This window comes from Sorex fumeus, unplaced genomic scaffold (genome assembly GCF_029834395.1).
Source record: "Sorex fumeus unplaced genomic scaffold, SorFum_2.1 ptg000072l, whole genome shotgun sequence".
Lineage (NCBI taxonomy): Eukaryota > Metazoa > Chordata > Mammalia > Eulipotyphla > Soricidae > Sorex > Sorex fumeus.
The window spans coordinates 11,118,823-11,134,488 of record NW_026606129.1 but is presented as its reverse complement, the minus strand read 5'-3'; the positions used below and the strand labels follow the sequence as shown (position 1 = coordinate 11,134,488).

The 15,666-nt window shown below is 53.7% G+C and overlaps 1 protein-coding gene across 1 annotated transcript in view; it reads left to right on the top strand.

The window, feature by feature from the left end:
• Window positions 1-12,206, top strand: part of CUNH3orf20 (chromosome unknown C3orf20 homolog) — a 69,299-nt gene extending 57,093 nt beyond the window's left edge. Inside the window, exons 11-15 of the mRNA XM_056129290.1 lie at window positions 6,851-7,154; window positions 8,667-8,774; window positions 9,058-9,200; window positions 11,180-11,302; window positions 12,086-12,206. Coding sequence (XP_055985265.1) covers window positions 6,851-7,154; window positions 8,667-8,774; window positions 9,058-9,200; window positions 11,180-11,302; window positions 12,086-12,206 — 799 coding nt within the window. The remainder of the gene's footprint in view (window positions 1-6,850; window positions 7,155-8,666; window positions 8,775-9,057; window positions 9,201-11,179; window positions 11,303-12,085) is intronic.
• The last annotated feature ends 3,460 nt before the right edge of the window (window positions 12,207-15,666 follow it).

Here is a 15,666-nt window from a genome sequence, read left to right as displayed (position 1 = left end):
TAGCTATCAGTTTTCCACGAACCCTATTATAAATAAAATATCACTGCAGTGCTGGGGATGGAATCCAGGGCCTCATGCATGCAACTACCCATGAATCACATCCAGCCCCTCAGCATGTGTTGCGTTCTTCAGTCCTTCATGACTGATCTTTGCTTTTGCTTGGTGTGATATCCACTTTGATGGGGCTAAGAGCAAAATATTGTTTCTCAGTGTGTCCATCAGGGAAGAGATTCTCCTTTGGTTCATTTGACTGTGTAAAGAGATCCACACTCATCATGTGAGCAAGCTTTATCCAAACAGCAGAAGGGGCCGAATTGAGTGTGTGTGTGTGTGGAGGGGGGGGGGGCGGTGTGAGAAAAGCAAGAGGAAAAGCCCTTTCTCTGCTCCTACACTGGGAACTTTGTCTCTGCCTTTCTTGGAGCTCCTGGCTCTTGGATCTTTGGACTCCAGGGCCAAGACAGCAGCCTCCGGGTCTTGAGCCTGGAGTGACTTTCCTTGGCCTGGAATGACAACATCGATCTTGCTTCTCAGGCCTTCAGACATCAGTACATGCTGGCCCTTCTGCAGACAGCAGGTCACAGACCTTGGAGGTCTGCATACTTGTGTTCCCCAGCTCCTGTAGCAGATCTGTTCATATATGCATCTGTAGAGATCATATTGGTTCTCTTTCTCTAGATAATCCTCACCGTACACATGGTTTTGATTCTTTTCTCAATAGCTTCCCTGAAAGTTGTTTCTCAGTGGCTACTTGAGGGGTGGGGGGAGACTTGCAATAACAATCTAGTATGTATTAAAGCCTACACAGCTTCAGTTGCATACAAGATCTCTGCTTCTGTACAATACAGTTTCCATTCCTCTGCCTTGGTATCACAATTTACATTACCATACATTGTGTGCCCAGCCGACAGTGATTCACAGTTATTGCTTAATGCATTAGTCTTTCAAGTCATCAAGGGGGAAAGTTACAAATGGAAGACCCAGGAATACTGGGTTTATATACTTCCTTAGGTTCCAGAATTCTCCTTACTTTTCATCTAGTGCCAGTCACTATTAGTATTCTTTCACTTCAACCTACAGGACTCTCCTTAGCACTCATGAATGTGTGTGTGTGTCTGTGTGTGTGTATGTCTGCGTGTAGCAGGCCTATTAGTGATGGATTTCCTATTCTTTTTTATCTGGATGTCTTCCTTTCTCTTTTATTTTTAAAGAATAATTTTGCTCGAAATAGAATTGTTGATAGCTCTTTTTTTTTCAGCATTTTAACTGTTTCGTCCTATTATCTTCTGTCCTTTAAGATTTGGGGATTTTTAAAAAATGGCTATTTATTTCTTTGAAGATCTCTCTGTGTGATAAGTAATCTTTTCCTAATTGCCTTTTTTAATTAAAAAATGTTTATAACACCAGGACTTACCAAGTTGTTCATAGTACCGTTCATTCATTCATTGTTCCAACACCAATCTCACCACTGGTGTGAACTTTCATCCACCAAAGTACCCAGTTTTCCACCCAAAGCTCCAGTCTGCCCCTTATAGACACAAACAAATGTACCTTGTTTGTCACAACACAAATCAAATGTAATTATCAAAACTTAGATCAATAAGAGTCAGTTTGTGCTCATTGTATTATCTCACAACGATGCTTCTGAAGTCATTGTCTGAAGATTTATTGATCTGGTTCGTGCTAGCTGAGCCCTCTGTGTTACTCCTTTCTCTCACTGAGCTTGGTGGGCTTCTACACAAGTATCCCATCAGAGTTGCTGTGCTCCTACTGGGCTGTCAGTACTATGAAAGCTGGAGGTGTCATGTGGCTGCATGTGTGGCCACGTACTCCTGGAGCTATGGCACTGGAATGGTTTGGTGTCTTGGTGGCATGAGGTTCATTTGTGGATCTGGTATGTTTCTGTGTTGGAGGGGATCTGGTTTGGCTGGGGGCTGCTGTGCCTTCAGGCAGGAAGGGGAATCTGCCATCCCCCGTTCCCTAAGGCCCCACACTTATCAGACGGGAGCTGTCTACCTGGGAAGGTTTGCTGGCATCGTGTTCTTATCAAGATGAGTTGTGGAGCTGGGCTGTTTCTGAGGGCGAGATGGCAGGTTTGGGTGTGGGATTCTCACTGTTTCTGAGATTTCTAAGATTTCTGGGGTCTTCATTGTTTTTAAGACAATCTTTTCTTCAATTACCCATATTTTTACTACATGATCTCAATATGCATCTTTTAAAATTTATACTAGTTGGAGTTTCTTGAATGTGTACACTCATGTATTTCATCAATTTGGGGAGTTCGAGGTGATTATATTATCACTTATCCTTTTATTTATTTTTTTTTATTTTGGGCCACACCATTATCACCCCAGCCCCTAATGTCATAGATTCTCTCTGCATCTTTCTCTTCCAAGCCTCTGGAAAACTCACTCTGTGCTCGTCGGTATTTCCCACGGGTCTCACAGAAGTGTTACTGATTTTTATTCTTTTTCTTTTCTGCTCCTTGGACTAGATAATCTTAGTTGGTCACTGTCCAAGTTTGCTGATTCTTTCTCTGCTTCTTCCAATGTGCTGCTGAATATTTCATTTCAGCTACTGTGCTTTTCAACTCCAGGTTTTCTGGATGGTGACTTTTGATAATGTCTAGCTATTTGTTGCTTTTCAGTGAGGGTTGTGAAGAGGTGATAGGGCCACACCTGGCTGTGCTCAGGGCATACTCCTGGCTCTGTGCTCAGTGATCATTCCTGGCAGTGCTTATGGGACTGTATGTGGTTTGGGGGATTGAACCCAGGGTCGCATGCAAGGGCAAGTGCTCTGCCCACTGTATTATATCTCGGCTCCGATGTATTTTTCTTTGGTAGTACATCATTCTCTTGGTTTTCTTTCTTTATTTGTAGTATCTATTAGCACTTGGAGCATATTTAAGATGGTTTATTTAAAGACTTTGCCTACTAAGTCCAATGTCTGCATTTCTTCAGGGAGTTTCTGTTAATTTTTCCCCATAAATTAGCAAATCTTTCTTGTTTCATCTCACACCTCACAAGATTTTGGAGTTGAAAACAGAACCAAACATTTTTTAATATTATAATGTGGTAACTCTGGAAATCAAACTTTTTTATATATTTATTTATTGAATCACTGTGGGAAAAGTTACAAAGCTTTCAGGTTTAAGTCTCAGTCATTCAATGATCAAACACCTTTCCCTTCATCAGTACTTAATTTTTCACCACCAAGAACCCCAATATACCCCCTCCCACCCCTCCCAATGCCTGTGAGGCAGATGAATTCTACTTAACTCTCTATCTACTTTGATTACATTCATTATTTCAACAAAAGATGTCCATTATTGTTTAGAGTTTACACCCAACAACCAGAACTGCTGAAGAGGCATTGTGAAATAATTTGTTTTCTACAGCTGGTTATGAGAACCATATGATGTCTCACAGCCATGATAGTGGCCGCGCGATTTTGAATTTCTGATATTTTGCTTATTAAGTCTGGAGGGATTTCTTCCAAGAGCCAGATAATTACGAGATTGGTTTCTGTGGCTCTGGAGCCATGGCCATGCTGGACAGCTGCTCAAGGGGGGCAACTCGTGACCTCGGTAGGGCGTGAAGGACAAGCCAGTACTGCCCCCCTTCCCATGAGACTGCAGTTGCCCTGTCACCTCTGGTTCATACCTGGCTTTCCTATAAGCTCTGAGGCGGCGGCCATCTTGCTGCCCCAGGGGAAAAAGGAGGAAGAAAATCAAAATTTCTTATCTCCCCTGGGTGTGGTGGTATTATTTGTGATAGATCGTAATAATTCTTTGAATCCTTTTTTGTTTGATTCTGGGCCACACCCAGCAATGCTCAGTAGTTACTCCTGGCTCTGCACTCAGGGATTGTTTCTGGCAGTGCTCAGGGGGCCATAGAGGATCCAGAGGATTTAACCTGGCCTGGCCGCATAGAAGGGAAGCACCCTACCCACTGTGCTACCTCTCTGGCCCTTAGTGACTTTTCTAAACTCTTTGTGAGGCCTTATTCCTTGCTCCCTATGGTCACTGAAGTCTCGGGTTAGCTTTGGGCCCAGCTGCCAGAGAGACCAGGAACATCGGGAGCACAGACAGACTCTTTGCCCAGTCTCTGCAGAGGGACTCAGTGCCTGTGTCCCCATCAGTGTCTTTGGATGTATTGTCACATAGATTTTGATCAATAGAGTCAGTGACCTTCCTCTGTGTTTATTTTCATAAGAGAGTCTTGATGGTTTTAGCCACCACCATGCTGAGACCACACTCCACACGCATGAAGGTACCGGCAGAGGAACAAAGGCATGCGGGTCCCGGGGCTGAGATCTCCAAGCCTGCTCGGATCGGGGCTGAGCATCCTCCACCCAGATCCTCCACCTTCCAGTAGGCAGGGGTCACACCCACCATCTGACCCCCAGCGCCGTGTAATCCCATCAACGGCCAAGACCCAGAGACTATAAAATCTAGCATTCGTGGCCGCATGACATCTTATTATCTCATTCTTACTGTGGACAACCTGGCAGGTTACTGAATGTTACCGGCCCACACGGCAGAGTCTGGCAAACTCCCCGTGGCGTACCCAATATGCCAAATACAAGCAACAATGATGGATCTCATTCTCCTAACCCTGAAAGAGCCTTGAATATGGCACTTTTTAAAATCTCAGGGCTAGGACAAAGGAGATGTTACTGGGGCCTGCTCAAGCCAATCGACGAACAACAGGATGATCGTGATCGTGATCGTGATGTTTTTAGCAATGATATATTTTTAATATCAATGAATAAAACTTTAGACAGGTTATTGTGGGGTTCTGGGGATTGAGCCCCAGGTCTCACACAGGCCAGGAGATGCTGTGTAGCCTCGTCACCACCTCGGAGAGTTTTTGGCTAGTGAATTACTTGCCTTGCTCTTGTTCAGGGTAATGTTTCTGACCCTAATCCTCACCCAGCGCCACCCTGGGAATCTTGGCAACCCTTTCACGTTCAGGGGCCTCCTGTTTTGTGATCTCTAAATAGCAAGCAGGGTTTCTGCCCAACCGTTATGCAAGTTATTTTTAAAAAATTAACAAACTGGTCAGGGTGATAGAACAGCTGGTAGGGCATTTGCCTTGCACGCAGCTGACCTGGGTTCAATCCCTGGCATCCCATATAGTACCCTGAGCACTTCCAGGAGTTATTTATGAGTGTGGAGCCAAGTAGAAAGCCCTGAGCATCACCAGATATGGCCCAGAAACAAACAAAAAATTGACAGAGTTGATGCCATGAACTAAGGATGTTCTGATAGGTAGACCACAAGGTAACACAGGAGGACCCCAAAGTAAGGCAGTAGAGGGTCAGAGTGGTAGTACAGCAGGGAGGGTGTTTACCTTGCATTCGGACAACCCAGGTTCAATCCCTGGCATCCCAAATGGTCCCACTGAGCAACACCAGGAGTAATTCCTGAGTGCAGAGCCAGGAGGAACCCCTGAGCATTGCTGGGTGTGACCCACTGTCACTGTCCTCTCATTGTTCATCGATTTTCTTGAGCGGACCCAGTAACGTCTCCATTTTGAGACTTTGTTGCCCCTGTGTTTGGCATATTGAATACGTCTCATGGGTAGCTTGCCAGGCTTTGCCATGCAGGTGAGATACTCTCGGTAGCTTTCTGGGCTCTCCGAGAGGGGCAGAGGAATCGAACTCAGGTCGGCCATGTTGGCTGTGTGCAAGGCAAACGCCCTACACGCTGTGCTATTGCTCCAGCCCCCAAAAAGCCAAAAAAAAAAAAAGGCAGTAGGACCATGAGGTAACACAGTAGGAATCACAAGGAATAAGCCGCAGAAGTACTTGGTTGGTATCAACACCCCCTCTCCACCAACACACACACACACACACACACACACACATACACACACACACATACACACACACACACACACACACACATAGGGAACAACCATACCTGACACACGGTAGGTAGGTGCCTGGTAAGTATTTGGAAGGTTTATTGACCCCCTAAATTTTCACTGATTTGCCGAGGGATACTGTTGATTCCACTGAACAAAGTCGAGTGCCAAGATCCCCTGCCCGGGCTTGTGTCCTGGTGGGGCAGAGAGCTACCCTAACCCACATACTTGTGCGAATGTCCAGAAGTTAGAGCACTGCAGGGCAGGGGAGGGGTGCCAAGAGGAAAGTCAGGCGGGGAGGAGGGAGAAGAATTTAAAAGGCAGAAGTTCAGGGGCTGGAGTGATAGCACAGCAGGTAGGGCGTTTGCCTTGCACGCAGCCAACATGGTCGACCCGGGTTCGATTCCCAGCATCCCATATGGTCCCCTGAGCACCACTAGGAGTAATTCCTGAGGGCATGATCCAGGAGTAACCCCTGAGCATCGCCGGGTATGACCAAAAAGCCAAAAAAATAAAGGCAGAAGCTCAGAGGGGTGCCCATCTAGAGTCAGAGAAGGTGGGCACATGAGTTCTGTGGGGTGAGTGTTGAGGGGTGAGCCAGGGCCCTGCGGCTGGGGCAGAGGGGGCTGCGGGGCTGGGCGCAGGAGTGGAGTGGGCGAGGGTCGTGGAAAGGGCTGACCACAAGCAGAGGACAGAGCACGGACCTATGGTTTGAGCAGGACCCAAGTCTGTTGGGTGGGGAAGGGCCGAAGCAGGGTTCAGGGTTCGGGGCAGCACCTAGAGCGGCCAGGCATCGGGATGTGCTGGTGGCCGTCCCAGCTGGGCCTCCCTTGAATGTGGGGCAGGTGGGGACAGTCCCCGCTGGCTCGATGGAGGGGGTGGATGCGCTCCCTAAGTGGAGGTCGGGGGGACTCCTGAGCACTGCGGATGCCTGTGCAGCTTCATGCCCGGCTTCTCCCCCCCACCCTCCCGCTCGCCCCCAGGCCCAAGGTCGCGGAGGCACCCAGCCCCGCCCCGTGGGCAGCCTCGCCGTCCGACTGCCCGCTGCTGCTGCGTCGGCGTCTCCGCCGGGAGGACACGCGGGGCGGCTGCCGCTGCGTGGGGAAGCCGCCCCAGGTGTCCGACGTGGAGCTCGAGGCCTTCCTGGCGGCGGCCCGCGACCCCAACCAGGTGCTGGTGTTCGGCATCTTCTCGGGCCAGAATCGCCGCGGCACGGCCCAGCTGCACTGGCTGCTGGACACGCTGTACAGCCAACGGCAGCAGGGCCGCGGCTCGCCCTGCATCCAGGTGGGCCTCGGGCGGGCCGGCGGGAGACGGGATGGCCCCGGGTGGGGGGTCCTCTCTCCCCGCGCCTCACCCTTGCCCCCTCTTTCCACCCTGGCTCCTCCTCCGCCTGCCCAGGGGAGTTGGGGGTCCCCTCTGACCCTGGAAGCAAGGCCAGGCATCATGTGGGGGGTTGGGGTGGGGTGCAGGTGATGCCCCACTGTGCGCCAAGGCTCAGCGATACTCAGACAGTGGCCAAGCGTCTGTGCCCCTCTCCGTGTCTGACCCCAGGGGTGCTCCCGGCCCAGGGACCACCCTTGGAACCGGAAGTGCCCAGGAACTGCCAGTTCCAGGCGCCCAGGGGCCTCCCAGGACAGGACGTGGGGACATGGTGCCTGACAGTGGAAGTCCCCAGGCCTGGCCCATCAGGGTGCTCAGTTCCTGCTGAGTCCTCCCACCCCCACCACAGCTGGGAGGATGTGGGTGATGGGAGGGCTCAGCCTCTTTGGACACAGCCCCAAGTTCTGAGGTGACCCTCTCCAGCCCTCCTCTGAGGGGAGCCCCCTGCTTCACCCCTCAGACCCCCAGATCCGGCAGTGCCTGGATGTCTGACTCAGACCCCAGGGCGCAGCCCAACCTCACCAGCCAGCCAAGTGCCATTTCTGGTTCGCTCATAATTCAGCTCGGTGCAGTGAGCATCTGCCGAGACCCCATCCGTGCCCCTGCCCATGTGCATATGCATGTGGTGTGTGTGTGTGTGTGTGCGTGCATGTGTGTGAGCCAGAGGCAGCGGCCTGAATGAACGCACCGTGCAGACTGCAGATGACAGACAGATGTAGGGTGCTCAGCAGCACGGTGCTGTGTGTGCCCCGAGCTGTGGCCAGCACCCGGGGGGCCTGGTGGGTTCACATTTGAGATAGAATGGCCTGGAGGCACTTGGTCTGAGGCAGACTGAACAGGACCCCCCATGGGCTGGAGTGGGAAGAAGCAGGGTCAGGACCTCCAGGGGTGGAGGGTCACGCCTGTGAACAGAATGTGTTTAATGATGTTTAATGCCTGAAGGGACAATGCATGTGTGTGCACACGTATGCTAATGCATGCACACTTGGGTGTATTGCACTGTGCAACAGCGCACATATTTAGTATAGCATGTATGCATGCATGTGCACATGCGTTCATGTGTGTAGTGTGTGTATGTGTGATCATGCATGTGTGTAGTGTGTCTGTGCATGCGTGCATGCATGTGTGTGTAGTTTGTGTGTGTGCTCATGCATGCATGTGTATGTGTGGCTGTAGTGTGTGTGTGTGCACGTGTGTGTGTGCAATGTGTGCGTGTTTCCAGGAATCGGGGCACACCGGCTGCTCCCTTCCCATCTCCGTGGGGCTCCCTCAGGCAGACCCCAGTGCCAGGGCCGCATCTGTGTCCAGGGAATGGGGGTGCTGTATGTGGCTCTGCGACCCCGCGGCTGGCTGAGAGTGTGGGACTTGGGTGTCCTGTGGCACGGGGCGAGGCCCTGTCACCTCCCTGTCCCACAGAGCTGGCGCGACCCCTTCCGTCTTCTGTGCTATGACCTGGACGGGCCCCTGCAGGCGGACCCGCCCCTGATGATCCAGAAGTACTCAGTGGTGCAGGGCATGGTCCTGGTGAGTCCCTGCTGGGCACAGGGGGGCTGCAGGAGGTCCTGGGGGCCCCAGTGCAGCCAGTGGGCGGGCAGCAGCCCAAGACCCCATGCTCTGACTCACTGCTTCCAAAGTCACAGCACTGGGCCACGGAGACATCACTCCTTGTGGGCACCAATGCGCTGAGGGGCTGCACCCTACTGTCCCCCGTCCCCCAGGCCTGCACCCCACTTTCCCTCCCCAAGCCTGCACCCCACTGTCCCAGGCCTGCACCCCAGTCCCTTCCTCTCCCCCCACACCCCTGCAGATGTTTGCTTCAGGGAAGCTTCTGTTCGGGGGCAGCACCCTGAACGGCTATGGGGTGAGCCGCCAGAACCTGCTGAAGCAGATCTTCCAGACCCGCCAGGACTGCAAGATGGGCAACTTCCTGCCCGAAGACTATAAATTCAAGTAACGCTGGGAGGGCAGGGGAGAGGAGGGTGCGGGGAGGGGGGCGTCAGGGAGGGTCTCTGGGCCCAGCGCAGTCCCCATCCTGGGCTCTGAGGGTGCAGGGAGCAGAAGGAGCAGGCCATGGGTGGGGCGTCTCCCCACTCTGGTCTCTGTCTGTCTAGTGAACACAGTGCCCTGTGTGCCTGCGGGGGTTGCCGGACTCCCCCCCCCCCCCCGGGTGGTACTTTCCCTCAGCTCTCAGGCACTGGGCACTTGCGTGAGGAGATTGATTGGAGGCAGGTGGGGGCTGGCACCTGGGGGCCAGAGGGTCTAGAGACCCGAAGTGTAGGTGCGACAAAGCCTGAGTGGGTCAGGGCTCCCGCCCCACTCTTTACCCAAAGAGACCCCATTGCTTGGTCGCGTAGACACCTGCTTTGCTGGCTTGTGTCTGGTCTCACGGGAGGGGCCGCAGCAACATCCCACCCCCGGGGGACAGCAGTGGGGGTCGGTGTGGGCTAGAGCTAGGCGCGGGGCAGAAAAAGCAGAACTGGCAGCTAAAGGGACGGAGGGGGTCCCTGCTCGGGGCTCCCCCTGGCTCTGCACTCAGGGACCACACTGAGCAGCTGGGGGTTGAACTTGGGCGTGGGGTGGGGGTGTGGGAATCAGCGGGGTGCAAGGCCAGCGTCCTGCCCGCGGTGGGATCTCTCCTTCTGTGGGTGGTCTGGCTTTTTGCCACTCTCGGGAGCGGGGGGCTTCAGGAGAAAGGGGTTACGCTTCTCAGCGGTAGATTCTGGGGCAAGGGTGAGTTTGCTCCCCCAAGCCCGACCTCCTTTGCTCCCGTCCCTCCACGACTGCCCCGAGCTGGCACCCAGGAATGCTGGCCCAGCTCCTCCTAGAAGGTTCTGGGGTGTCCTGTTCTCCGTTGGCCCAGCCTGAGGAGTGATGAACCGAGAAAGCCTCAGCCTCGGGATCTGGTGCTGTGCACCCTGGACTGTCCCCAGAGGCCGCTGGGGACAGGCCACTGTCCAGTCCTCCTACTGCTTCCCCCTGCCCCCCTCCCCCCACCCCTGTTCTCTCTCAGGCTCTCTAAGGTTCTTTCACGTGAAGGGGGGTTGGGCTCATCTCAAATGGGCCTCTGGGACCCCCAAGCCCCCGACGGCAGGCACACAGAGTCCTGAGCGAGGCTGAGTGCACAGGCCCTGCTGGAAGGGTCCAGAACACTCTGGGGGGCCTCCAGGCTCTGTACGCCGGACCCTTCCCTGCCAGGAGCAGAACTGGTGTGGTGGGGGGGGGGGCTGGGTAGGGTGTCCCTGGGCCCAGCAGGAGCTCAGCCCACGCGCCAACCCAGCGGGTTCCCACATGGTGAGCGGAGCAGAAGCCAGGGGCTCCCACGAGTTCCTTTCCGGCAGCCTCGGGTGCCACACACAGAGTCATGGCACCTGGGGATGTGAGACAGACGCCCAGGGAAGGGCGGGGGTGGGGAGGGGCGCTGTCTGGCTCCCGGGGCTCCTGGCTGCCATGTTCCTCCTGTCTCTCTGGGAGTCGGCCCTTTGCATGTCTGTGTCCCCATGTGCCCTTGTCTGTGTCCTCCCTGTGTCCCCACGTCCCCCTGTCTGTGTCCCCCCATCTGTGTCCCCAAGTCCCCACTGTGTCCCCTCCTGATGACGACCCCAGGCCTGTTTCTTGTGGCCTCACCTCAGGTCATCCCGTGTGCTGTGCCCCTTGGTCCCAGAGCACATCGTGTTCTGGGGTGCCCAGGTTGGGGACCCTGCTGTGTGCCCTTGATGGGCAGGGCGGGGAGGGGAGAATATATGATTCAACCGCCCCATTGGCCTTTCTTGTGTGGCTGATAGAGTTAGAGGTGACTGAGCTCAGAGAGCCCAGAGGGCTGACCCCAGAAGAAGACCCTTCTCTCTAGGAGCTGGACACCGATAGGGTGCGGGGGGCTCCCAGCTCTGGGCCCTGCTCTGGGCCCCCGCTGATCGCCACCACTTCTGCAGCATGTTGGTCTCCAACGCCGTCCCGGAAGACCCCGAAACTGCCAAGAGGGCTCAGTCAGACGACACCCAAGGAAGCCTGTCCTCGCTGGCCCTGGAGAAGGAGTACCTAGCTGCCACTGAGAAGTAGGTGGCACCTGGGGAGGGCCTGGGGGGCGGCCTCGGGAGACCCCTCTTTGTTTCACCCGCACTGGCTGTGGGGGTGTCAGGTGCTCTCGGGAGTGGCCGGCAGGACCAGGGCATGATAGGGGCCTTTTGTAGATATGGTGGTGAACTCCACAGCGCAGGCCTGTCTGCCCATGGTGGGCGGACACTGCCCGCTGTGCCTGTGGTGGGTGGACATTGCTCGTGGTGCCCGTGGTGAGTGGACACTACCCCTGTGCTCGTGGAGGGTGGACACTACTCACTGTGCTCTTGGTGGGCGGACACTGCCCTTGTGCCCGTGGTGAGTGGGCACTGTCCACTGTGTTCGTGGAGGGTGGACACTGCCCACTGTGTCCATGGAGGGTGGACACTGCCTGCTGTGCCCGTGGAGAGTGGACACTGCTCCTGTGCCCATGGAGGGTGGACACTGCCCACTGTGCCCATGGAGGGTGGACACTGCCTGCTGTGCCCGTGGAGAGTGGACACTGCTCCTGTGCCCATGGAGGGTGGACACTGCCCACTGTGCCCATGAAGGGTGGACACTGCCTGCTGTGCCCGTGGAGAGTGGACACTGCTCCTGTGCCCAAGGGGACTCCTCGACCTGCCCAAAGGCTCCCCGTGGCCGGCCCTGTTTCCTCCTGCAAACAGGACAGCGGCTGTGCCAGCACGCCCACCCTTGTCTCGGGCCAGAGGGCCAGCCGGGGTCCAGCATGCTGTCCACACATCCTTCTCTGCCCCAGCCAGCACCTGCTTCTCTCTCTGCAGAGTGAAACCGTCACCACCACCACCACTGCCACCGGAAGAGGAACCGAGTCCCGTCAACAAAACCGAAAAGAAGACCAGTAAGAAGTCGCCTGCCTCTCAGAAGCAGCCCCCCAAGAAGTGAGGCTGCCATAGCCCCCCACCCCCGCCCACAGCACCAGGCCTGGCCCCGCCTGCAGACCCCCAGCTCTGTTCAATAAACAAGCATGCTTCCACGCCTGGGGAGGCCGGGGGACGGACCGACTCCCCGAGGCCCAAGGAGCCCCACATGCTGCTGTTTGAGGCCATGTCCTTGGAAGTGTCCCTCCGACCCGTGTGTCCATGGTGGCCCGGCACACCCACCTGAGACTTCTCCCGAGAGAACATTCTCACTGCAGGGCTGTACCCCATGGATGGGACCCGGCTGGGCCCTGCGTTTCCCCGGGCCTGGGGAGGAAGGACTCGGGTTCTGACCTGCATGGGAAATGGGGTGAGAGGAAGAGGACGGTGGAAGGAGACGGACAGGGAGAGGCCACTGGAGAAGGGGTGAAGGGGTCATGGGGCACCAGGGCGGGTAGGGAGAGGGGGCAGGGCAAGAGCCGTACTACCAACTCCTTAAGGGTCTTGGAGAGGCTGACACACCAGGCCAGGAGTGGGCAGTGGCCCCAAGGGGCTGTTTGGTTCTTGGAGTGGGGAGACCTCTGTCCCCAGCACCCTCCCCATAGAAGCTGTTAATCTGACGTCCCCGACATTTACTTCTTGTTCTTTTTCTGAAAAGACTCGCGTGTAACTGTCCACACTTGTGCCCTGAAGTGGAGCAGAAGTGGCCAGCTGCCTTCCAAAAACAATTGCGTTCTGTAATACCCAAGGTGCTGGCAGATGTCAAGGGTCCCGGGCACCCCGACGCCCTCCCAATTCCCTGCCTGTGCACCAGAACCCGAAGCAGAAGGCAGGTGCAAACTCCAGCTCGGATCTGGGAGGCAGATGCCCCCCAGCCCTCGCTGGGGAAGGTTCTCTAACCATTCGCCCTGAGTCCAGTCTCTGGACAGTCGTTGCACCTGATGACAAGCTGTCTCCAACGGGCCGGCCTGGCCAGCGTGTCCACCATGTAGGCGTGGGGCCTGGCTGGGCTTCCAGGATCCGGGATGTCTCCCAAGGGCGCTCAGAATGCCCAGGAAGGTCCAGCGCACAGAGTCCAGTGTCACCAGTCTTCCAGCGGCTCACCCTTGGCTGCCGGGATTTTCCTTCTGATCTGGGCCAGCCGTAGGGTCTTGGACCTGGATGAGATGGTCAGTTTTCAGCGAAACCCCCAGAGACTGATCTGGGGTGGCTGAGACACACAGAATGACCAGGGAAACCAAATATCCCCATTCCCAAGAAAAACGTGTTTTGGTGCAGGACCCTTGTGGGCCTCTGTCACCTGTCTGCTGCCCCCAAGGGCTTGTGTTTACTTGAATGTCTGTGTTTTCTCCAAAGCCTGGGAAACCCTAGTGACACTCCCAGGCTGCCTGGTCATCTCTGAAGACACGCTCTCTCCACTGGGACCTCCATGGACTCCCCAAGTGTCCAGTGACCATGAGTCCCCCTCTCTCCTCCAGGTCAAAAGACAAGAACACAATAATGAAATATAGGCGGGAAAATGAACATTAACCACTAGACACCCAAGGCTTCGAGATGTGTCAGGCCATAAAACAGATGTTCCCCGTGTGTGTGGAAAACAAAAGGAAGAGCTGAAAATGCAAGCAAGAAGCAAGACATCAGGGAGCAACCGTGAGACAGGCTGGATCTCGCATCTGGATGTGTTGGAGAGGGGCCCTTCTGAGACCCCAGAAGAGAGCTTGGCTGTCCTCCCCCAGTTTCCTGCCAGATATACTTTTCAGATCATGATGCAGGCAAGAGAAATGCAAGAATCTCAAAGATTTGCTGAACCCAGGGGAGAAATCTGGCTTTAGGGAGATGGCGCTGACTGGAATTGTCGGGACCAGGGCATCCTAGGAGGGAGCATTGCAGAGACAGTGCTTGGAGGCTGCGTGGGACTAGGAATCTCTGTGAATGTTCAGCTGGAGTTGAAACTGCATGCGTTCAGGGAGGCGCTGAAGACAGAGCATCTGGCTCCAGCCAACCCAAGGTCAAGAGTTGAGACTTTTTGCAGAGTCCACAGAAAAGTCCTGCAGGAGAAGCAGAGATAAATCATCTTGGAGGAAGGACTAGCCCAGACCCTCCATGATGAAGCTTAAAAACAATGCTTGACAAACAATGCAGACAGAAAAGAATAGGGTAAGTGGCTTACAGGGGGTGGGAGGCGGGGTGCCCATGAAGGGCTGAGGGGAAGAGGGCAATGGAATTCTAGTTATTGATGGCGCTGGTGGCCTGACTGCATTTGTCAAAAGTCATAAGTACTATACACCTAAAAATGTATTTTTTCTATGTGTGAATTATCCCATTTTATTAAAAATTATTTTTGCAAAAGTCTCAAAAGTATAAAACTGTAAGTAAATTGAACTGCCTGAAAACAAGTCAAGTTTTTCTAAAACAAAAGCATACGATTTAGACCACATTACATCTCTGATATCTGGCGTGTGCTTAAAACCACTGCTGGGTACGTGAAGAAGCAATAAAATGCGACCAGTGACCCAGAAGTAAAGAAAATGTAGTCAGTAGAAATAGACCAAGAGGGGTCGGCAAGATAGTACACTGGGGAGGGCGCTTGCCTTGCATGTAGCTGACCTAGGTTTAATCCCTGGCATCCCATATGGTCCCCCGAGCACCATCAAGAGTAATTCCTGAGTGCAGAGCCAGAAGTAACCGCTGAGCATCACTAAGTGTGACCCAAAAATAAAACCCCCCAAAAATGAATTTTCGGAGTGACAGATAAGACTAGTCTTAAAATAAATTTATTCAATGGAGCACAGCTAGAGAAATGGAAACTTTAAAACTGGACACAACATTGAAAATGAAATATAGAGGCTGGAGAGATAGCACAGTGGGTAGGGCATTTGCCTTGCACGCGGCCGACCGGGGTTTGATTCCCAGCATCCCATATGGTCCCCTGAGCACTGCCAGGAGTAACTCCTGAGTGCAGAGCCAGGAGTAACCCCTGTGCATCACCAGGTGTGACCCAAAAAGCAAAAAAAAAAAAAAAAGAGAGAGAGAGATAGCTTGAAACTGAACATTAAAATCAGATTAGAAACTATAGAAAACGTATCAGTGAACTAGAATGTGGGTCAATATAAAATATCCAAAATAAAGTTAAAAGGAGGTAAAATCTGCAAAAAGCGAACAAGTTTTCATGTCCAAAGAGCTAGTACGTGATCTAATATATGTATAATTGAGATGCCAGAAGGAAACAAAAGATAGTTAAGAAAAATATTTGAAGTAATACCAGGGCTGGAGCAATAGTACAATGAGTAGGATGTCTGCCTTGCACGCAGCCATCTTGGATTCAGTCCCAAGAACCCCAAGAGCCCTCCAGGAGTGATACCTGAGCTCAGAGCCAGAAGCCCTGAGCACTTCTGGGTATGGCCCCAAAAACAACAAATAACTAAAAGATATTTGAAATAATACTAAAAGGAACCGGAGGGTACAGCAAGGCATGATCCCCACAC